Below are 23,337 nucleotides of genomic sequence, written 5' to 3'. Positions count from 1 at the left end.
GGCAGAATTCCCTGTGGATTCACACCATTTGAAAAGCAGAAGTGGAAAAAGCAACTTCTGCCTTTTCTCTGCGTGTAATAATACAAGGTGCAGCTTCTTTCTAGAAAGAACTCTTCTTTCTCATAGCTCTCATTCCTGAGGGGTGCAGGTGGGCTGTAGAGGTGAGACTGTTTCACTGAGAACTGTATGAGCTGGGTTAGAATATATTTCATATTGTGCTATGTCCAATCTTGCTTGGAAAATAAGGGATGGTGTAGAAAGAAGACAGTAATATTTGATAGCAGCATTAATCTGAGATTAATATTTATTGTGGAGTATATTTTGAGGGTTTAAATAGGAAAATCATTCTGGTGTGAAATAAAATGTGGCTGTGGCACAGCAGGGCCTGCTGGGTGTACTCTGTCGTTCAATATCACCAGGGTGCTTAAGGGAGATGGTGTGGTTTACAAAAAGTGCTTTTTAGTGGCTTTCAGCAAAAAAATCACCTTTTTATTTTTAATTCTGACAGATCTGTTCCCTCAGGATGGAAGTTACATGACCACATTGCAGTGTTCAGTGAGGAGAGGTGAAGAGCTCTCACGTGTGGCTGTGAAGACAGTGGGAAGTGCGCCTGGAGTTTACGGACTCACTCAGTGCTGGGTTATTTCCCAGCAGTGCTGATCCATCTCCCGGCCAGGAGATGTCCCCACTTCACCACAATTCCTCCAGGAACTCCGACACAGGTTCTGGGCTGTGTTTAACAGTGTTTCCATCTGGTGTTTGGGAGAGAAGGAGCAAGCCCTGAGCACTGGGACAGTGGGATGTGGCTGTCAGGGGCCCTGAAATACCCACCCAAGGCAGCAGAGGTCACAGGGCACGGGGGCCCAAACTTAGGAGAGGAGGAAACAGAGAAGATGAAGTGAAAGGAATGAAAAAAATCCTGGTCCTGGACACAGTGACTTAGTCCCACTGATGCCAAGTAAGCATTTAGTTGCCAAGTAAACATTTACAGGAGTTGGAGTGGCCACAGGAGGCATCACAATGGTTGGACAGCCAAAGGAGATGTCACAGTGATTGAATAGCCACAGGATCTGTCACAGTGGTTGGTAGCCACAGGAGGTGTCACAATAGTTGGATAGCCACAGGAGGTGTCACAGTGCTTGGAGTAGCCACAGGAGCTGTCAAAATGGTTGCAGTAGCCTCAGGGTCTCTTTGTGGGATTAGAGTAGTGACAGGGCTTGTTATGGGGGTTAGAGTAGCCCCAGGGCTTTTCCTGGTGGATTAGAGTAGCCACAGGGTCTCTCCCTGGGGTCAGAGGAGCTGCAGGGCCTGTCCTGGTGGGTTAGAGTAGCCACAGAGCTTGTTGCAGGTGTTGGAGTGGCCGTAGGTGAAGGCAGGGAGAGGAGCAGGGCCAGCAGGACCTGGGCTCTGGTGGCTGCTGGTGGCTGGAGCGATGGACCCGGAAGCCAATGAGGATGCCACCTATTACCTGGAACAGTACAGGGCCAATCTCCTGCCCCAGCTCAGGTGAGGGGGCTCCTCCACCCTCTTCTCCTGTCTCCTCCATCCCTCCTTCCCCCACTGTGGCAAACTGCCATCCCTTATCTCCATCACTTCCATCCCCTCTTGTACCTCCCTTTCCCGGCCCTGTTCCTCCTGTAACCCCATTGCTCTGTTAGGGGATCCCCCCTGGGGAGGGGTGGGGATGCCACACTGACAGATGGGGTCTGAGATGGTGTCAGGCTGCTCTGCCCCATCACCACACCCAGAACACAGTCCAACACCCAGAGCAGTCCAGCACCCTGCAAGGACCTGGATCCAGTGTGTAACCCTGAGGAAATGCTCTCTCACAGGGCACTTGGAGAGCCAGATGAGGACCCCGCCACCTCGTTTATGTGCCTCCTGAAGAAGAAGAAAGAATTGCGATGTCTGGAAAATGCTGTGGCGGAGAAGAAAGAGGTGGGAAAGATGGGAAGGTGCTGGGACGTGGCTGGGAGGGCTTTGGGGCTCTTTGGTGGGTGGCAGCAGCAGGCAGGTGGGTGGTGCTGGGTGTGGGCATCCGTGTCACCCTCGCTCTGGTGTTGCCAGGCCTTCAAGGAGAGGCTGCAGGTCATTGCCGAGCAGTGGAGGGACCTGCACGCCAGGAGGACTCAGCTGAAGGCCCACGTGGAGAGATCTGGGAGGACTGTACAGGTACTGCCCTGCTCAGCTGACACAACCCTGAGCCACACCACCAACTCCTCCCCTCCCTTGGGAAACAGGGTCTTGGACCAGCACACCTGGCCAAGCCTCCCGTGAGCCTGGAGGTGTGAGAACAGCACTGGCAGGACACAGGGGTTTGTACCACAGAGCTGCAAAGCCCTGTTAGGGTTTGGGCGGGGAGAGCTTGTCCTGTACCCCTGTGATCTCCTGAGGGCCCCAAATGTCCCCCGAGGAGGGTCTCAGCCTTGTCCCCACTGTTGAGCTCCATCAGTCTTCCAGGGACAGGTACAAGAAGGTCTGAAAATCAGAGTGCCATCCCAGGTGCTGCCTTCAAGATCAAAGGGTCAGTGCCACAGGGATGGCCCTGTAAAACGGGGAGGAGAATTGTTCCCAGGGGTGCTCCAGTGCTGGTCTCTCCTCTCTGAAGGTGTCTCCTTCCAGTGCTGTTGAGTAACCCAGCTCCATCTTCCCTTGCCTTCCCTTCCCTGTGTCTGTGTGTGCTGATGGGGAAACATCACCAGGAAAACGAAATGCTGCGAAAGCAAGCCCTGAAGAAAGCCAGCAAAGATAGAGAGGAGACTATAAAAAAAGAGAATGAGCTTCTGAGAGCTAAGAGGGAACTGGAAGCCCTCATAAAACAGCATCAGAAACTCTGCCAAAAACTGCCAAAATACTCCATGTTCAAGAGATACCTGGAGGATGTGGTGGAGATCTCACAGGTGAGGTTGGACCTGAGAGAGGCAGATCCTGGGCTCAGGAAGGGCCTTATGTGGGTGTTAAAATAGAAGAGATAAGGCAAATCTAGGGAAATTAAAACACTTGGTCAAACTCAGAGACCTCAAGTGGGATGGGAAGGAGTTCCTTATAACCAAGGTGAGCCACAGGGAGCAGAGTCAGGGGAGGAGAACCAGAACAGGAGGTGAAGGCTTGAGAAAACCAAGAAAAACCATGAGAAGGGGCAAAGGCTCAGGGCTGAGGGGAGGGGGGGGGCTTTGGTGTCACCATTTTAGGTCATATTGGTGGTTTGGGAGAGGTAAAGAGCTGCCTGGGTCTCATTCTGAGGCAGCTGTAGTTGTGGTTGTGTTTATCAGAGCACTGCTCACCTGGGGAAGAGCTGTAATATCTCCCCTTGCCTGTGGCAGTGACGGCTCCAGGCCTGGCACAGTGGGATGTCGTCACATAGGGAATGTGGTGGTGCTCAGGAGCCAACGGGGACAATGGTCTTGTGGAGAAGGGAAGACCTTTCATCTGGGGGAGGTGTTGGCCCTGCTCAGGGCAGGGTGCCAAAGGACACGAGATCTGCAGGTGGTGAGGGAAGGTACTAACACCAGGGATCCTGTGCTGCAGTTTCGGGACATCGAGGACATCGTTTCGTTCTACAAGTCACTGATGAGGTCACGCAGGGAGCTGCTGCAGTCACAGCAGTGGCACAAGGCAATGACTAAGCAAGCCAGGGTGCTCCTGGACCAGTACAGGGCAGAGAAAGGAGCTGAGATGCTGCAGCGCAAGAATGATCTGATGCAGCTAAAACAATATTTAGACCAGGCTCGAAGCGACATCCCTGTCTGGGTAAGGAACTGTGGGATGGGCAGGGCAAGATGTCCAAGGCCTGACTGATTCAAGACTGGCTGATGGCTTATCCTGCAGCCATGGGCTCATGGCAAAGTCCAGTAGCAGCCTTTGTGGTTGGAGGAGATGGCTAATTTCTTCCTTCCATGGGGATGCAGAAGGAAGAATGAAAGCCCAGGTCTGGAGCAGGTTTGCCCTAAGGCAAAGCTGGAAAGGACCTGGTCTGAGAGGGGGGGTCAGTGGCACGTGCTGCTGCAGGGGATCAGCTTCCCTGCTGTGGGGAGGGCGGATGGGGCTGTTCCTGGACCTGTTTCCACCACACTGAGCTGAAGCACTTCCAGCACAGCCCTGGGCAAGGCTTCCTAACCAAGCAGATGAGTGTGGAAGTTGGGGTCTCCGAGCCAGGGTCTCCTGTGCTGAAGCAGCACCTTCAGCTGGGCCATGTCCCCCTGCTCCATGTCTCCTCTTCTCCCAGGAGGCTCAGTGGATCGACATCCAGAACAGGGCTGCCAAGAAGGCCACGAAGCTGAGGGCCATCGAGAGGACCATCCACAGCCTCTTCCATGCTGCCAGCACACGGCTGGATGCAAAGTGGAACGTGGCAGCACATGACAGCCACAGACAGCTGGACATGGTAAAGCCAGGCCAGAGCCCTTCTCCCTTTCCAGAAAGAGGAGCAGGAATGACTCTCAGCTGCCCAAAGGGAGGGGAGAGCCCACAGGCCCAACAGACACCTTCCTTTTCACATGGGCGCTCTCGGGCACGGGGAAGGGGCTGGGGACTCCAGGCAAGTCTGTCTCTTCTGAGGAGGGCCCTTGTGGGGCAGAAGAAGTGTGAGCCAGGCAGGCTGGGACAGGGGATGCAGATCAAGGTTTGATTTCATTCACCCACTTGCCCACAAAAGCCCATTCTGGTGGTGCAGATCCAGCAAGGCAAATGCCTTGTTTGTCCTCCTGCTCAGTGTAGTAGGGGACATTTGCCTCCAAAAGGGACAACAAGCTCCCCTCTGCTCCCTGTTCCCATCCCTGCACTGAGCTCTGCATTCTCTCTTTCCCACCCTAGATTCAGCAGTTTATTGAAGACCTCAGGGACATCTCTAAGGAGGACATCAAGAAGTACAAGTGAGAACCTGTGCAGGGACCTGCCCTGCCAGCAGGGTGGGAAAGGGAAAGGAGAGGAGAAGAGAACCCAAGAGATACTGCAGAATAAAAAAAAAACCAAAATGTTTTAAGATGTCTCTTCATTTCCTGGGAGGATTGGACACATCAGAGCTCCATCCCACAGATGCCACTGGGATGCCTTGTCTGGCAGGTGGGATTCTGGTTGCAGGAGACAGTGTCCCAGCAAGGTGGTGAGAGCAGGCTGGGACAGCAGAGTCTCAAACAGGGATCAGTGCTCACATTTGGACATCCCACTCAGCCTGACCTCAGCTATTTGAGAGGGATGTTACAACGTGGTGGGGAGACTTGGGGAGAGCTTCAGAGAGGTTCCAACACCACACGCAGCCTGTCACCTCCTCCCAGACAGCAGCTCTGTGTGCCAGGGCTGGATCTGAGCCCCTTCATCCCACAGGCATCAGCATCCTCAGATGCTGCCCTTCCCTGCTCTTCTGTGAGACCAAGCACACAGCAGCAGAAGAGAGAAACAAAACCAAGCAGGAGAGAATGAACTTTTCTGTGGCCCTCAGGGGTGTCCCAGGGATTGGTAAATGTCTTGCAGAGGCACTGGTGATGATAACCAAGAGCAGTAGCTCTTGGAAAAGTCAACTTGTGACTCATCCAAGAGCAGGGAGGATGATGTGCATTTGTGCCCTTGCATCTTGTCTCAGCTGTGACATATCCAGAGGCACCAGGATCATTTACACCCCTCCTGAGAGGTGACTCATCTGTCCCCTCTCCTTCCACCCACAGCCACCCCCTCACCCGCTCTGTTGCCTCTTGCTGGTGGCAGCTGATGGGAGTTAAAGCAAAAGGAGCAGCTCTGGCCCCTGAGGAAGGCGGGGGCTGCAGTGCCTGCCACTCCTGAGGGATGGGCTGAGGGCACTGCTGGCTCTGGGGGCTTAAGGAGAGCAGAGTGATGGGCCAGGTTTCCTGAAGTCCTTTGGGTACCGAGTGCTGGACAGTTTGGAGATGTCAGGCTGCACCTCAAGTGCTGTGTCCAGCTCTGGGCCCCTCAATTTAGGAAGGATATTGAGGGGCTGGAGCAGGTCCAGAGAAGGGCAACGAGGCTGGGGAAGGGTCTGGAGCACAAGTGCTGTGAGGAGCAGCTGAGGGAGCTGGGGGGGCTCAGCCTGGACTGGAGGAGGCTCAGGGGAGACCTTCTCACTCTCTGCAACTCCCTGACAGGAGGGGGGAGCCGGGGGGGGTCGGGCTCTGCTCCCAGGAACCAGCAGTAGGACAAGAGGGCACAGCCTTGAGCTGCACCAGGGCAGGTTCAGGTGGGACATGGGGAAGAAGTTCTTTCCAGAGAGAGGGATCAGCCCTTGGAATGGGCTGCCCAGGGAGGGGGTGGAGTCCCCGTCCCTGGAGGTGTTTAAGCAGAGCCTGGATGTGGCATCAGTGCCATGGTCTGGGTGACAAGGTGGGGTTGGGTCATGGGTTGGACTGGATGATCTCAGAGGTCTTTTCCAACCTCGTTGATTCTGTGATTCTGTCTCTTACCCAGATACCTGAGCTCAGCTCCTCTGATGAACCCTCAGCACAGGACAACAGAATCACAGAATCAATGAGGTTGAAAAAGATCTCCAAGGCTGCGTGAGTTGACACAGCTGGTCGGCCCGAACAACCATAAAACCACTGAAATGCAAAGGCTAAATTTATTTAATTCCCTTGCTAACTGGGGGATCCTAAAGCAACACCAGGGTGGAGGTGGAGACATGCAAGTGGGAATGCTGGCACATGAGCTCAGGTGATGGGTGGCAGGGCTGCTGTTGGCACCAATTTGTTAAGGGCCCTTTCTCTGGGCAGGAGGGAAACCCTCTCATCTCAACTAAGGCAAAGCAGCCAAGGCATCCCTAGACCAGCAGAAAGACAAGCTCTGCTCTCGCCACTTGTGAGATGCCAGAAGATGCTGAGCTGGGGCTGTGCTGGTCCTGCTCCACAGAGGGGACTCTCAGGGTTGCCAGGCTTTCCTGGGCCACCTGCCATCCTTCTCCTGCCTGCTGGAGCCATCCTGCTGGCTCAGGGCCCTCAGCCCCAGCAGAGGAGGCGGCAGGACCCACTGCCCAAGCACAGTGTGCTGGGCATCACTACAATGCAGTTCCTTCCAGCTCTATTCCTGTCCTGGGCAAGGCCAAACCAGTGTGACTCATGGTGCCGTGGGACATGGGGGCAAAGACTAAAATTACCTGGTTAAGTATCAGGGTTTCAGTTCCGAGGATGATAAATAAGTTGTTTGTGTTTACAGCCTGCCATCTGCTCGGGGAATTGCAGGGGTTGCTTTGTTTGCGTGGTGGTTTCAAGGTTTGGGTGGGTTTTTCTCTAAGATTTCTTTCTCTTGGCACAGAGAGGAGATGACTAAAGTATTGGCTAAATCTGCAGTGTTTTGCCTCTTTTTGATGGAAAATACCCAACACACTGAGATGTTGTTATTGGTTTAGTCTGGACTCTGCCAACATTTCCTCTGGAGCAGCTGGCTATTCCACCAGTGTGGGAAGGGGTTAGCAGTGCCAGCACTCTGCTCTGCAGGGCAGCTCTGCCCTGGCACCAGTGGTGGCATTTCCCAGAGCCACCAGGTGCAGTGTGAGTGACAGGGACACGCTCTGGCACAGAACAGGACTGCACAGAAAGGCACCATCAGCTGCAGATCCCTTGGGATGCTCTCACCTGGAGACCTGCAGCCTCCCCTCCCAGGCACTGTGCCACCAGGACAGCCCAGTGCCAGCACTGACCACTGTCTGCAGTGGTGACCTCAGGAGACACTGCTGGTTTGTTATTCCCAGGATTAGCACCTGGCAGGCCGAGCACCCCTGGGTGTCATTAAACCCAAATTAGAGCATTGTTTGTGCACATCCAGTTTCCAGCTCTCTGATCCAAGAGAGGATGCCAAGAGCTTCCTGGTCCCCTTTCTCAGTTCCTGGCACAGAAGCAGGTCACATCCATGAGTGACTGGAAGCTTCTCTGGTCCTGCACAACTGATGAGGCCCAGCACAGCCCAGATTCTGTCCTGCCTTTCTGCTCCTACTCAGCCCATCTCCCACCTCCCTGTGCTCTCCTGCATGTCCACCATGAGGTGCTTCTCATCTGTTCTTTAATCACCCTTCCCAAGCCCAGGAAACACCAAAAACCACAAGACCCTGCAGGCCCTGCAAGTCCAGCTCCTCCTCCTGGGAGAACTGGGGGGTGGGATACAGGAGGGGGAGAGTTGGGATCCAAGGGAGGATATGGTGCACCCAGACCTCCTGCCAAGTGCCAAGTGCCACACAGAGAAGACATTTGGTGTTCCACAACCCCCCTGTAAATGGTGCCATTGAGGCTTAGCAAGGACAGAAGGCTGCTACCACTGAACAAAGATGTCTAAAGAGTTCAGGGCCCTGAGCAATAAGGGGTATTAACCCAGGGAGGCAGTTTCTTGCCTTTCCAAAGACTTTTCAACCTGGCCCAGAAGTGAAATGTTAAGAGCCAGAAGTGGAAGGGTTGGGTACAGGAGCTGCTCTGTTCTGCAATGCCAGGGAAGTCCAAAGTCCAGCCTGACTTTTTAGGATCTGGTTTCTGTTCCACCCTGCTGTGACACAGCCCGAGCCATCTCTCTAAAAAATGTCCCAGGTGGGGAAATACCTATGAACCAAGCTTCCAACAGACATTTATTGGTTTGGGTTGAAATCAATGCACATGAAACAGCATCTCTCCCGTGTGCTGGGCACCTTTGCCATCACTTATAACACAGGCCAGCATGCCCAGGCCAGCAGCCTGTCCCCTTCTCCATGAGCAGCCACTCAAACACAGCCCATAAACAAAGAGCAGAACAGGCCAGGACCTTTCCCATCTTCCCTGCCTGCCCAGCACTGCTCCACAGCCAAAGTCTGGGTCTGGGGGCCTTGTGGGGTGCAGGTAAGGATGAAGTAGGGGGCAAGTTCTGAATCAAGGGCTCTTCCTTGCCCTCTCAGCCCGACCAAACACACTGAGTTACTCATCCAGCCCAGTAAGACCCTGGGAAGGCAAGGACAGTGAGAGGAGCCTTCTAGGTCTTGAGCCTTTGGTCTGTGTGGATCAAAGCAAACTCACATATTGTGACTGCAGAGTGACCAAGCAAAGCACCCACTGGACAGTTTCTGGAAGAGCAGGGAGGCAGTGGCCCAACCTGTCCCATCAGCTCCTGGACTGGATGCTACAGATGATGGACAGCTCAGACAACAGCCCCAGCTGTGAACTGCACCTCACTCCACTGCACAGGGTGGGCAGAGCAGAGGAGAGCTCTCTGTGACTTAATTTGCCCCTGTGATCTACAGGTGCTCCCACCAGTCCACACTGAAGCCTCCCCCAAGCAAGGGGAGTACCAGAAAGTGGCAGGTGATGGTTGTAGGGGGCTGTAGGGCATTACCAATAAGCAGCACAAAGTAGGCAAGCTTCAAATAGAGAGTAATGAGGTAAACTCAGAGGTGACATGAACCAAAGCAGGGTCAAGTTTGCTGGAGTCAAGTTTGCAGGTGTCATGTTGGCCCATCTGGGCCTTGCACCCTGGTCTGTGAGTGGGGAGAGGGACTGGTTTAGTTTGTGGACTTCTCTGGTTGCTGGTAGGATCCATGTTTTGGGATGGAGAAGGTTGCCCAGGAAGGATAAGGGAGTGGAAACCCCCTTACAAAGGTTAGAGAACAGATTTCACACATTGGGTTCTCTGGTAGTGCTGAGATATGAGGGAAGACTGAGAGAACTGGGTTGCTCAGCCTGGAAAAGAGAAGTTTTCGGGGTGACCTAATTGTGGCCTTCCAGGACCTGAAGGAGCTAAAACAAAGATGGACAGAGACTATTTACAGGGGCCTGGAGTGACAGGACAAGGGGCAATGGCTTCAAACTGCCAGAGAATAGGGTTAGATTACATATTAGGAAGAAATTGTTCCCTGTGAGGGTGGGGAGGCCCTGGCACAGGTTGCCCAGAGAAGCTGTGGCTGCCCCATCCCTGGAAGTGTCCAAGGCCAGGTTGGACGGGGCTTGGAGCAACCTGGGCTAGTGGAAGGTGTCCCTGCTCATGGCAGGGGGTGGGATGAGATGAGCTTTAAGGTCCCTTCCAACCCAAACCAGTCTGTGACTCAGTGAGGAACTTGGACCTGCTTATGGCACTGCACTAGGAAGGATCCCACCTGCATTGTGCTTTGTCAGGGTGAATGTGCTATCAGGTGCTATGGGAAAAGCCACAGGAGTTGTGACCAACTCCCTGGCACGGTGACCAGTGACCCAGGCAGGAGCACCATCTCATGACCCTGCAGCAAACTGCAGCAGGGCTGAGCTGGGGGAATCAGCATTTTGGCTGGAGGACAAGGCAGCAAGAGCTCCTGGGCAGCCACCCAAAGGGGAGGCCACCCCAGGCCACCCAGTGAAGCCACAGCAGCTAGAGGGCAGAAGGGCAGGCAGGGAGGGAGGGGTGAGAGGCCTTCACACCCAGGGAGAAGGAAAGCTCCTGTCCTACTGCCATGGGCACCAGCAGCTCTGGCTGTGCCACCTCAACATAGGTGGATGCTGAGAAGGGACAACAGGGGCTGAGCACTGGGTGACATCAGGGTGCCCTGAGTCTTTTGCACAGGACTGTGTCCAGCTCATGATGCCAAGCCCAGAGGTGCTGGCTGGGGCACTGGAGGGCAGGACTGAACGTCCTCTTGGCACTGAGAGCATCTCACCTGCTGTCTCCACCTTCCCCTGCCATGTCTCCAGTCTCCTGATGGGTTTTCCTTTCGTTCTGCATGTTGCCCTGTTCGGAATTTTGCTCCTGTTGTTCTCACCTCCTTCTTTTTCTTGGAGCTGAGCACTGAATCCAGTAAGGTGAGGTGGGGAAAGCAACTCATCTGCCCGCAGTTGCACACGCCCGGTCTGTGCTCTGGTGGTGACTCCACAGGGAGCATCCCTGCACTCAGCAGGCTCCAGGAACTGCCCTGCACCTTTGCTTGGCTCTACCCAAAGCCACAGAGCACCTTGCAACAAAACCAAGGCAAACACAATGAAACCCAAACCACAGACATTCCCCACCAAGAGTCCTCAGGAATCGTCCCACAGACACTCAAAGGTTGTACAAGGCTAAGGAGGAGACAATCATCTGTGGGCACAGCATGTCTTGGATGGTGGAGCACAGTGTTCTCCAAACATGTGCTTTTTTTAACCCTGTGTCCAGGTGAAGGACTGCACCAGTCCCTTGGTCATGGCCTCTGCTGCCGCCGCTGCACATGCCTTCCAAGCTGAGCTCGGGTGGGATGTGGTGTTTGTTGATGCCATGGAGGACGTGGTACCACTGATGTGGTCACTCAAACTTGCACCAGCCTGCCTGGGAAGCCCCTCCGGTGGTGGTGCTGCCGTGGGAAGCATGGACAATGACGGGAGGTTGAATCTCTCGGAGGAGAGCAGGTTGTGGACTCTGGCTGGAGACCTGGGGAGGAAAGGCAAGAGATGGGAAACCATGAGTTGCAACCATGGGATTCCCTTGGTGCCTCCCTTCTGCAATGGCCAGAGAGCCAACCCTGCCTTACAGAGCACCTAATGCCAGTGAGAGGGACTGTTGGCTCTCAGGCCACTGGCCACAGTGGAAGTCTCCAGTGATATTCAGGATGAGATGTATCCTCCCACAGAGGCTACAACCCACTGGACCTCCATTACCATCATCTTCCTCTCACACATGGGGTCAGTCAGGTCCTAGTGCTCAGCTCTGGCCCTGCTTACACCCTCTGGGTGCAGTCCAGGCGTGGAGGAAGGTGGGAGCTCAGTGGGTGGATGGTTTCACCTCCCTGCCAGCTGCCCTGTGCTGAGCTGTAAGGTCTGCACTCAGATTTGTGGTGCTGGAGCACAGGATTTCACTTCAGCTGGAGTAAAGCACATCCTTACAGATATAACTTCATCTCAGCAGTGACTTGGTCGCCTGTGTCCTCAGCACACTGGCCAGAGTGAGCTCAGCTCACCAGGTCACCTGAGCTCCCCACCAAGCTGTTCAGGCCTTGCTTGACTTGTCTGCATCCCACAAACACCAATTTTGGCAGCATGTGCTGTGGAGCAGAGTCACACATAGGCATCAGAGCAGGGAGGCAGCTTGAGCCAGGCAGAGCTGGCCCACTGGGGATCCAACCTGGCCACTTCAGCCTCCTCCTGGGATGAGCTGGGAAGTCCATGCCAGGCTGCACTGGCAAGAAGCACCTCTCTATGGGTCTGCCACTCCCTGAGACTTCTACAAAGTGACCACTTTTAGAATGAGTTATGTCCTGAACCTCTGGCAAATGGACAGGGGCTGCCTGGTTGCCCCTCGCCAGCCAGAGGACAGTCCTGTGCCACGGACACGGCCTGGCCTTGGGTGATCCCTGTTTCCAAAACACTGGCACATCACTGTGCAGTTGAGCCAGGAAGGCCCAGCACAAGGAAGCCCCTCTTGCCCAGCCCAGCTTCCCAGGATGTGCACACTCACCATGGTCATGTCCTGTGCCCAGGAGCTGGGACTGGCTACATGATGGAGCAGGTGAAGCCACAGCACTCCTTGAGCAGGGTGAGGCCTGTCTTGGTCATGTACGGTGCCGAGGTTTGCTGTCCCCTGGAAGTCATCTTCTTCTCTTTGACAGGAGCTGTGGAAAGAGGAATTGGGGTCTGCCTGGTGACCAGGGCACAGGCCCATGGCTGATCCTTAGAGCTCCTCTTGGGGCTCAGTTGCTGACCCTCCTCAGAACCACAGCTGGGCATGAGCTCCTGCACCCAGGAGGCACATTGCCATGTGTGCTTCCTGGGTGTCCACAGGGGTCCTGGGCTGGAAATGCCTCCCACTGCACTGGGAAGGTGATGGAGGCACAGGGAAAAGGGTGACCTGCCATCAGAGGCTGTGGTGTCCATCCAGGATGTGACCATAGGTAGTGGTGTGATGGGATGTAAAGAGCTGGTTGGAAAGGGTCAGATGAAGCCCATCACCTATGAAAGGACACCTACCCATCCCCCAGGACATGGTGGCTGGGAAATGCCATGAGGGAAATGGAAGCACAACATCTGTACCAATATGGGACGTTTCCACAATGTGATCTCAAGAACCAGCATCCCCCAGTTGCCATTTCCCCACACTCTCCTCCAGCAAGAGATGGTCTCCAGGTAAGTCAGCCCCAGGCAGAGCAATGAAATCTTGGAGACAGGGTGCTTAGGAAAGGGGAGAAACTGCCAGGGAGGCTCAATTCAAGGAATGAAACTCATCAACCACCTACTTGCTTTCTGGAGGTAGCTTTTGGAGAGCTTACTTTGCAGGAACTCTGCCATTTCCTTGTCTTCTTCCCTTTCCCTGTGACAAAGAACTTGGTTACCATTCAGGAAAGGAATAGGAGCAGCTGGGAAGGCAGGATGCAGATCAGAGGACAGACTGCACTGTCCTCAGTGCAAGGAATAAGTTGCACTGAGCTACCTGAGCCTCTCAAATTCCACGTCATCCACCAAGAAATCCCGTGTTTCCACCAGCTTGTGTATCTGCTGGACCAGCTCCTCTTCCCTCTGCTTCTCCTCGTTGGACTTCTCATTCTCTGCAGCACAGAGAACACATTTAACACACCAACAAGGCCCATCCCACCTCCATCAACCCAGGAGCAGATATGAGAGTGGGGGCAAAAGCCAAGCAAAAGGAAGCAGCTGGATCCAGGCACAGGCTGCTAAATAAGCAACAACCTCATCCCAAACCACCCTGGCTGGAAGGAAACACATCTGCTGTCATCAAACTTCGAACTTTTAGCTTCTCCCCAAAACTTTCATGGGGCTGAGCACTGCAAGATGCATCTCTGAGCTCTGCAGAGCACAGACAGGGCCCCTTGGGATGTGTTTAACGCCCATTTCCCAAGCCAGCACATCCAACCAGCCCCAGCTTGGCCCTGAGCTGGGCAGAGGTCCAGAGATCTCAGTCAGGTCCTCCATGTGGCTGAGAAACCTGCTGGGGATTCAGGTGTGCAGGGAATTATCAGCACTGGGCAGATGCCCTGGGAACACCTCACACCTCCATTCGTGTCGCACATAAATGACGTGAAAAACAATCCACTGGTTTTGTGGCCTTATTCCTTTGCTGAACACGCTCCTGGTGATCTCATCCTCTACATCTGACCTTCCAAAACACTGTCAGTGCTGTTCCTACCCCAGCAACAAGGATGGCCCCTAGTTTCTGCCAGGCTATTTTGAATCCATCAGCTTTGGTTGTCACCTGAACCCCCCCAAGAGACCCACCTTGGGTGGGACCTACTCCTGTCACAGATCTTTGGGCAGAGAGTTAGTGAAGGCCTGGAAAACTCTCACATCACTATGAAGTCCTGTCCTATAGGTATTTACAGAATCACAGAATAATTAGGGTTGGAAGGGACCTCTGGAGATCATCTAGTCCAACCCCTTATTTAGTTTGTAGCTGCATTTTAAAAGCCCAGCACGATGTTTCCGACTCATCAGAAACTGCAATTGCTGTAAGCATCCCCAGTGAACAGAACCACTCCTGACATGGACCTGGCCTTACATTTTCACCTGCTATAGGAGAGATGGATTGAATGAACAAGTTTAGCTCCCTATTGGTACACAGTGGTCAGCAGGATATGTGAGGATTGGAGCCATAGGGATAAGGAGTGGGAAATATCAATGGAGAGATCCCCAGCTGGGAACTCTGACTGTTTGTGCTGCAGCTATTTAACACCAGGTCTGAATTCAGCAGCCCAGCCCAGAATGGATCAATCTCCAGCCTTCCTTCAGCTAAATAAAAATACAGAGAAATTCACAGTGTGGAGCGAGCCCTGTTGGCAGGGTCTCAGCAGTGACCTAAACGGAGCATTGATTAGTGGTTTGAAGTCTGCTGTGGATCAGTGGAGGTGCTGCTGCAGGGCTCTGGGAAGGAGGAACCACTCAGAAACATCCCCAGCAAACAAAGGGTTTTCCTGCCACTGTGCTTTTGTGCAAGGGATGAGCTTTCTGGTAGAGAAAGCTTCTCTGGGCTGGGGGTTGGGCCACCCCTGCTGGTCTTCCACCAGGAAGAGTTAATGACAGTCACCTGGCCCTGGGCACTGTCTCTGTGCAGCTCCCACCTGCCTGGTGGGACCAGGAACACTTCCAGGTGGTTGCCCCGCAAATGGGAACCATCAGGCTGTGCACAGCATTTGGAGTTAATCAACAGCCTGCATTCCCGAGGTGGGGCACGTCAGAGTGCACGTCCCACTGCACAAACACTGCACCTTCCTTCCAGACTTGCTGATGTCAGAGCCCACCATGACCACGACTCTCTCTGAATTATTGAAGGCACCTTGGCCTGGTGAGATTTCAAGCCCCAGGTCTGGCTGAGTTCTGAGTAAGCTCTGATGTGTTCAAATCTTTATCTGAACCGAGGACTGCTGTGACGCTCTCTCCAGAACAGTGATGTGCAGGATTTTTCCAGCACAGTCTGATCTGAGTCAAGTAAGAAAGAAGACAAAAAGAGTATCCCTGATGCAAGCAGAATTTCTGCTTTCAGCTGAATCTGGGAGTGCTAAAAAGACAAGAAATGAAAGACCAAAGCAGATGAAGGAAAGCCAGACACATTTCTCCAGCATCAGAAAAGGACAATTTATCTCTGGTCCTGAGCCATGGTTTAGATAAAGTCTTAGTTTAGGTGTTTGAATTAAAAGCCTACATGAGATTTGGGTCTGTTTTGCAAGCAGATCCCATTTTTATGGCAGGATGCTCCTTTTCCTGTCTGAACCTCCCTCTGGGTACAGGCAGGTTGTATTAAACTAATCAGGACCCGCATATTAAGCAGCATTTGGGCTGTAACTACGTGCTGAAGATTCACAAGCACACTCAGCACAGCCCCACTGTGGCTTCAGACGGGGTCAGTATTTGCTGCCACTCTTGGCTTTGAGGTGACCTCGGGTACAGAAGTGATGAGCTGAGGTGGTGCTTGGGGAAACAGGTCCGAATCCTCATGCTTGGGTGGGTACAAATAAGCAGGGATATGTCTCCCATCTGCTTCTGAAAGCAGTCCTTGCTGAGGGCTGAGTGAGCGTGTCCCAGGAGGAGGCAGAGCCTTATGACCAGGGATGGACACAGCCTGTGGGGAAGCCTTTCCTGCTCAGTCTCATTCCAACCTGGAGCTGTTTGGTGGGTGCTTTGATTTGAATACCGAGAGAGATCCTTCAGAGAAATGAGGTTTGGCCTCTCCTGGGCTGTGAAGGGACAAGGGTGGCTGTAGTTGTGACAGGACGTGGAGGGTCACTGGTCATGGTAAGGGAGGTGACAAAGCAGCACTTCCTCCCAGCTGAAGTTTTCACACATATTGCCCTGGCCTGTTTGCCCCTTTTCAACACCCTGAGAGGTGAATCCACCTAAATCAGGGACATCACCAAGTCCCTTTGGCATGGCATCCCCCTAGCACCCATCCCACCCTGGCTGCAAGCAGGAACCCTTCCCTGGCAGCTGCTGCCCTCTGCCCCACCACTGACACATGTTCTGACATGGCCACAGCAAGAATTCATTCCTTTTCACACACTTAAGGCCTTTGAAGGCATCTCTCCTTCTTTTAACTCCAAAGGGGTCCCTCCATGGTGTGGTCAGACAATGTCCCCTGCTTGTCCTCTTGACTCACTTGGGATTCTCCCTGGTGCACTGTGTTGGGATTCACTGACACCTCCCTCAGCTCCCCCTCTCCTTTACCAGACCTCCAAGGACTTATTTCTCTGCTTTTCAGTTTTCTCTGCCCTTTATCCCAAGCTTGGACAAGGACTCCCTGGAAGTACTCCCGAGGAGAATCTCAGCAGACACTCAGGGAGCCCCATTTGTGGATGCAGCAGTGTCTCTGGGAGCATCCTGGGGGGGGAGCTCCCAAAGAGCTTCTTGTATTTCATGGAACCTTTCTGCTGAGTGCAGCAGGGTGCAGTTCTCTGAAGCTCCAAAAAGCCTTACCTGGCAGGGCTATGAGTTTTTGAAGCTCCTTTTTCAGCCGGCTGATTTCTTTACAAAGCTGAATGTCATCCATCCTGCAGGGACACAAATGAAACCACTCAGGGGAGAAGACTGGGAGAGGAAAGGTTCAAAACCCCCAGAGCAACACCCAACCAATGCTGGAAGGCAATGCACTCAGTTCCTGTGGTGGGGAGCATGGATTTACCTGCCTTCCCATGGGAAATAGGAGCCCACTTCATCCCAGAGCCACATGGGTTGGGTTGCTGGTTGTTGGCAAAGAAAAAGTTTCACTGCCCTAACGACAATGAAGTGTTATTAAAACCTGGCACACCCACCAGGCAATAGCAGCTGTGTCTCTCCTTCTTCCAAGAAAATAATCCCCAAAAGGTAGAATCCAAAAAAAAAAATGGATGCCATATAAAAGGATCTGACCTTTTCATCCTGCTCTCCTGCAGAATTAAAAGAAGTTCAAAATATAACAGAGGGGGGAAATGCGCAAACTTTGCAGGTGTCTGCTGAGAAACAAGGTCATTTCAACAGGAGAAAAGGAGCCTGCTGAAGCCAAAGGCAATAGAAACATCTCTGGCTCAAACCCCACGACAGCACCAAGGTGCTGATCAGGGTGGGCCCAACTCAAACATCAGCTGCTGGAGCCAACCAGGGGCACGTGGCCCTGTCTGAGCTGAGGCAGTGTGGATGTCTCACGAGCACCACAGACACTCAGCCCCTTCCATGGGAACCAGCTCAAGTGCTGCTCGTGGCTTACTGGGGCTGGCAGAGGAACAAACTGATTTCTTTTTAAAACTCTCATGCCTGTGCCCTTGGTAAAGCCAAGCATCTCTGGGAAACCTGTGCCAGGGCCTCCCCACCCTCACAGGGAAGAATTCCCTCCTAACATCCCATCTCACCCTGCCCTCTGACAGTTTGAAGCCATTCCCCCTTGTCCTGTCACTCCAGGCCCTTGTGAATAGTCTCTCTCCATCTTTCCTGTCGTTCCTTCAGGTCCTGGAAGGCCACAATTAGGTCACCCCAAAGCTTCTCTTCTCCGGGCTGAACAATCCCAACTCTCCCAGCCTTTCCTGCCAGCAGAGCTGCTCCATCCCTCTGATCATCTTGGTGTCTCTTCTGGACTCTCTCCAGCAGCTCCACGTCCCTCCTGTGTTGTGTCTGCAGATAATCCATGACTGACTGATGAGCTGGTGCCCCCCTGCACAGCTGTGCCACCGGTTCCTTTGGAAGTGGGAGTTCCTAAAAGCCTTGTCTGCATCTCCAACAATCCTGCTGGTCCTTCCACTGAGTCACACCGTCCACCCTTCTGGGATGAGTCATGTTTACCAGAGCTGCCTGAAGATGCAGCTTTGTCAGCTGAGCTGAGGACACCAGAAATGGAAGGGAAAATAAACAATCTCACAAAGAGGAACCCTGTGAGATGTTGCTGTGGGAGGGGATCAGCTCAGGTGAAGGAGAAGGCTTCCTCTTGGCTCTGTCAGACCTTTGCTCCAGCTGACAGAGTTTTCCCTGGTCTGCATTCCACACTGAACAGGTCCAGCAATGCCAGTGCTTGGGAGCTGCACATGGAGAGCAGGGAGGGTTGTTTGTCCCCTTCTTGGGTCCTGTGGTGGCTGAGCCCTGAACTTGGACAAAGAGCACCAGCTCTGCATGGGATGCAGGGACAACAGGCTGATTGCTGGTGATGTGCTTATTGAAATGAAAAATTAAAATGAAATTAAACAGTCAAATGAGAGCTGAAATATTATTAAATTTAAATTGGAAATTAATTCTGGGAAAACTGATAGTGAGAATAATAAATGGGCAATAATAAAAACTCTCATTTCAGCAAAACTTGGGAGGGATTGCAGGGAGAAGCACCCAGAAAGCTGCTGTTAGAGCTGGGATTGCTTCTACCAATAGTTTTCACACCTATTGCAGCACCAGCCAGAGCCAGGGTGCCCCTGCCTGGTCCCAGGGAGCAGGTCAGGGCACTGAGGAGGGTGGGTGCAGAGCTGAATCTCCCACAGGCATTTCAGACCTTTCCTTTTGCCCTATAAAAGGAGAAATATTGGCAGTTTCATTCTTTTGCAGAGCACAGACACCTCAGAAATGTTGGAACATTTTAGTTTGACATTTCCAACAAGGAGAAAACACTGATTGCTACCGACTGACCTGTTTGGCAGCACATCCTGGGAAACGTCCACCTCCCCAAGGCTGACAGTCCAACCACCCTGAATATCACACTTTTTCCCCACTTGGGAAGAAAAAAAGCCCTTGCAGCCCCAGTTCCCCATCCTTTTAAACCCTGTCCTGCAGAACCCAGAGGTCTGGGATCTCCCTTCTCCAGCCCTCAGCCTTCCCTGCCCCACAGGTCCACACTCCTGCTCACTCCTGCACCTCACAGAGCTGATGCTCGAGTTCCCACAGCACTCCCAAAACACCCAGACAGGCAACCCTGGCACTTCCAAACTCCCAAGGGATCACATGCCCACCCCAGCATGTGGTTTCTGCAGGTGATCTCCCTTTGTTTTCCAAGTGCAAGGCAAAGAACAAAACAAACAAAGGGATAAGAAAGAACAAGATCCGTGAGCTTTGACAGCACCGGAGAGAATCAGGTACCAGTTGCCATGGGAGGCATTGAAGAACTACACTCTTTATGAATTCCAAAAATCCTTTTCAACAACGTGTTCAGGGGGAACTGTGCCTCAAAGAGGCCACTGTTCCAGACCAGCCACAGTCCAGCTCACAGCTTCCCCACACACTGGATTTACACAGGGATTTCCAGGCTTTGGTGATCCCTGTAGTGCAGGTACCACTGAGGAACCAGACACACCAAAAAAACCCCAGCATATCAAGTGCTATAGCCCAGGAAATATGATTTTTGCCATTACCAGTACAAAAATTCCAGGTTTCTATTGGCCTGGCAGCACGGGATCTGAAGACTGGGCTGACTACAGCAATTCAGTGGTATTAAAAAGCTGAATCAACACAAACTTGATAGTTTTGATGAGTCCTTTTCCTCCCAAATCATAAAATCCCCTGGTATACCCAGGAAAAATGTTCTTTAACCCTCCTGTACCTTTATGTTGCAGCTGGTTTAATGCTGCTGCAACACAGTGGCTGATTGCCTTAAATCTGAAAGGCCTAGAGATTTGTACCAAAAAACTGCTTTGATTATTGAAGTGAACCATGGAGAAAATCCTTCCCTCCTCACTGGGCTGCAAAGGCTGTGCTGGGAGTGGAGATGCAGGATGCAGGGTGGAGATGCAGGATGCAGGGTAGAGATGCAGGATGCAGGGTGGCACCAGGCACGGATGCTGGTCCAATCCTGGTGTGTCCCAGTGACCCCAGGGGCCAGGGGATGGAGGAGGAAAGGGGAAGTTGGGAGGATGTGCAATCCTTCAGTCTGGAAGGATAAACTGTGTTCATGTGGCTGTTCAGCAGCTGCAGATCTTCATGCTGGGGCAAAGCCACATCTCCAGAGAGCAGCAACAAACCCCCAGCCTCAGGTCCCTTCCCAGTCCCAGCCCAAGAGCCTCACACTGAGGAAGAGTATGGACCCACTGGGAACACGGGGTGCTGCTGGTTGAGTATGGAAACATTTGTGTAGCTAACTCCATGTGATAAACTCTGTTTGCACAGAATTAGGTTGGCTCAGACCTTCACAGCATCAGTGGCAGCTTTATAACCCATTAAAAAGCCCCTTCTGAGGGCAAGGCCAGAGCAGTGGGAGAGGCTGTGCTTCCCAGTGGAAAACAAGGTGGAAAGCAGCCTCAGCTCTGCCTGTCCCTGGGGATGATCTGCTTGACTGGGCAGGAGAAGGTGCTGGGATGCCCCTGGGAATGGGGCACAGCACCAGGGCAGGGCAGGTACTCACATGTACCGCAGCTCCGACTCCCTCCTCACCAGGATCTCCCTGATCCTCTCGATTTTGAAGAGCTCTCCTTCAATGTCATCGATGGTGGTGGTGGAGTCAGCCATGGAAATGATCTCATCCTCTGCCAATGGAACAGGAGCCATGTCAGTCAGCAGGAGACGTCAGGTGGGTGCTGAGGCCAACAAGGACCGTGGGGCCTTGGAGCCTCCGAAACCAGCATCACCTCCCCTGCTTCGTGCTGGCCTTGCACACCCTGCTCACACCAGTGCTGTGCCTGGCTCTGTGCTGCTGAGAGAGCCCCAGATTTCCAGTTTCCCCCTCTCTGGACAGCAGGAGGCCAAGGGAGCTAAAAACTGCTGGAGGGAAGGACAGGAATGCCTCTTTTTCCAGAACCATGTGAGCTTCAGCCACCTCAGCACAGAGCCATGAGCCTGTGTGTGCACCCTTCTCCAGCACGTGCCAGGAACAAATTCTGGACTCACACAGCACAGAGCTGAGGAATCATGGACATGAAAGTCCTTCAGCTCCTGCCCTTCCATCACAGGCTGTTTGAAGTCCCCCCGTGCTCCCCAGTTCACCAGGGGAAGAGCCCTCATGGCACCCAGCAGGCCAGTTCAGCTTCCTCAACCTCTGGAGTGCTGAGCCATCACCTCTGTAACCCACTTGGGGAAACTGAGGCAGGGAAAGGGGATGTCCCTTCCTGAGGGCAAGAGGCAAGAATTCACAGCAAAATGCAGACAAGAAGGGGCTGTAACTTGTACTTTAGAAGTATGGACAGGATGAAAGCCCAGTAACCCCCATCCATGGCTCTGACCACCAGCTCTGCCTCTCCCTGCCAATGACTTACACCCAGATGTTCCACTGTTTGCACAAGGTTGTCCCCCAGATTTACACGTGGATGCTTTGTGGATCCACACAGTGCCTGTGGATCCCACAGTGACTCCCAGACCATTTCATGGGAATATCTCCCAGGCCAGCTGCCACCTCCCAGCCTGGTCTGGCTCTCAGAGACACGACACTGAGCTTGTTATCAGTGACAGGCAGCAGCACGTTCATCACACACAGGTTAATCTGGCTCTCCTGGCATGTGCTACAGCAAAGCCAGGCTGTGAGAAAACATTCAAAACAACACATGAATCTTTCTTTGAATCTTCACAGGGCACATTTTGCCTTCCTGCAGTCCTGGGACTTTCCCTGTGCAGGGAAGGGGGAAAGCACAGCCATGAAGCACCAGCTCTGGGAACAGGATTTTCCAGGCAGGTGATGTTTGGGAACAGGAGTTGTCACAGTGTGTGGCCCCTGGGCATTCCAAACAAGACCCAGGCCAGTGCTAAGGGTTACAGGGTAGCCAGGGACCAGCATTAAGGCACAAGACCAAACACTTCAGTCACTGGTCCTCTATCCATCATGTAAAACTACTTGGGAAATCACTCCCAAAGCGAGGCATATTTCCAAGGCTGCCAGCAGGGAAGGTTTATCAGGGAAATATGACTGGTTTGGGTCAGTGTGACTGGTTTGGAGAATAATTTTCTCCTGTTTCTGGCTTAGAAACTCATGAGGATTTCTTGGAGATTATATCCCTCTTCCCCTAGACACAAAGGTCATGTTCAGCTTATGCCAGTGTGGGAATCCTCCATCACTCCCTGTTCTAAACCATCAGGATGCTCTCAGGAGCCAGCACTTGCTCAGGACAGAAGGATGAATCCCTGGGCTGGACAGAGTGTGGGATTGGATGCACTGCTCTCCATCAGCTCTTGCTCAAAGGCTCTGCTACAAATGAGCACAAACCCCCTCCCTTCGCCTTGTTTCCACGGGCCTGATGTGGGTTGCTAAGGGACCGGCCTGTGGTTGCTACAGGATCAGGATGCGGTTGCTAGGGGACCAGAGTGCGGTTGCCAGGGGACCAGGATGCAGAGGTCCCTCGTCCCAAGCATCCTGATGCTCTGCCACCCCAGAGCTCCTCTCACCTGGGATATTTGGCTGCACCTGCCCCCAGCACTGCACCGGGGCCAGGTGACAGATGCTGGCAGGTAACACACGTGAAGGTGCAGATGGCACAGCTGCCACGTGCCTGTAGGCAGCCACTCCCTGGGCTTGTACTTCAGCCCAGCTCTAGACCTGCCAGGGAAAAGCTGCATTTCTCTGTGTCACTTCTGTGACCAGGCTGAGATGACAAGGCTGCTGGTTGTACAGATGTGCCAGTAAACACAGGTATGAGCTCACTGCAGCCTCCACTAGCCAAGGACAAAGCCAACCAGCCCCAGGAGCACGGGGGTGGCTCTGGGGGAGGGTGGGCTGTCACTTCTGGCCTGCCTGGGTGGGTGAATAACCCAGAACATCTTTGATCACTGCTGGCAGAATCACTGGGCTGAGATTATCAGCCAGCTGTTCCCCAGGGGATGAGTGAGGGTTTGAAACAGCTGTCAGCATCTCTTCTTCTCCCTTCTCATCCCAGAGTCTCATTAGCAGAACCATTGCAGACTAGGAGAGGTGAATCCTTGCCTGTGTATGTGAAGGGAGGAGGTGACCAGGCTGGGATGGGGGAGGTGGCAGTGCTGGGTACAAAGAAGATGGCAGTGCTGGGTTGGAAGGAGGTGCTGGACAAGGAGGAGGTGGCAGTGCTGGAATAGGAGGAGGTGGCAGTGCTGGGATGGCAGGAGGTGGCAG

General features: G+C 53.3%; 2 protein-coding genes across 7 annotated transcripts in view; one reads left to right on the top strand and one right to left on the bottom strand.

The window, feature by feature from the left end:
* Positions 1 to 88: 88 nt before the first annotated feature.
* Positions 89 to 4,960, top strand: CCDC42 (coiled-coil domain containing 42). Of its 2 annotated transcripts, XM_027691779.1 has the most exons (8): positions 89 to 1,168; positions 1,349 to 1,506; positions 1,833 to 1,938; positions 2,068 to 2,172; positions 2,703 to 2,900; positions 3,529 to 3,750; positions 4,226 to 4,384; positions 4,813 to 4,960. In XM_027691779.1, exons 2-8 carry the CDS (start codon positions 1,433 to 1,435, stop codon positions 4,873 to 4,875), a joined length of 927 nt encoding a protein of 308 aa, XP_027547580.1. In that variant the 5' UTR covers positions 89 to 1,168; positions 1,349 to 1,432; the 3' UTR covers positions 4,876 to 4,960. The 2 variants fall into 2 exon arrangements, with proteins under 2 accessions (XP_027547580.1, XP_027547579.1); XM_027691778.1 differs by having other exon boundaries at positions 89 to 1,506.
* A 4,953-nt stretch (positions 4,961 to 9,913) lies between these two features.
* The window catches only part of LOC113971640 (uncharacterized protein C16orf45-like), an 18,198-nt gene continuing 4,774 nt past the window's right edge, over positions 9,914 to 23,337 (bottom strand). For 4 of the 5 annotated variants that reach the window (XM_027691766.1, XM_027691767.1, XM_027691765.1 and 1 more), the window contains exons 2-7: positions 20,671 to 20,791; positions 16,803 to 16,876; positions 13,312 to 13,426; positions 13,118 to 13,191; positions 12,343 to 12,496; positions 9,914 to 11,319 (exon numbers count right to left, since the gene is read on the bottom strand). In XM_027691766.1, the coding sequence (XP_027547567.1) occupies positions 12,378 to 12,496; positions 13,118 to 13,191; positions 13,312 to 13,426; positions 16,803 to 16,876; positions 20,671 to 20,774 (486 nt within the window). In that variant the 5' untranslated portion in view covers positions 20,775 to 20,791 and the 3' untranslated portion in view covers positions 9,914 to 11,319; positions 12,343 to 12,377. The remainder of the gene's footprint in view (positions 11,320 to 12,342; positions 12,497 to 13,117; positions 13,192 to 13,311; positions 13,427 to 16,802; positions 16,877 to 20,670; positions 20,792 to 23,337) is intronic. The other variant, XM_027691764.1, reaches the window with a different exon arrangement.

This window comes from Neopelma chrysocephalum, unplaced genomic scaffold (genome assembly GCF_003984885.1).
Source record: "Neopelma chrysocephalum unplaced genomic scaffold, ASM398488v2 Primary Assembly neopelma1_84, whole genome shotgun sequence".
In the NCBI taxonomy this organism is placed as follows: domain Eukaryota; kingdom Metazoa; phylum Chordata; class Aves; order Passeriformes; family Pipridae; genus Neopelma; species Neopelma chrysocephalum.
Note: the sequence above shows the minus strand (reverse complement) of the source record. Positions and strands in the feature narration are given on the sequence as shown.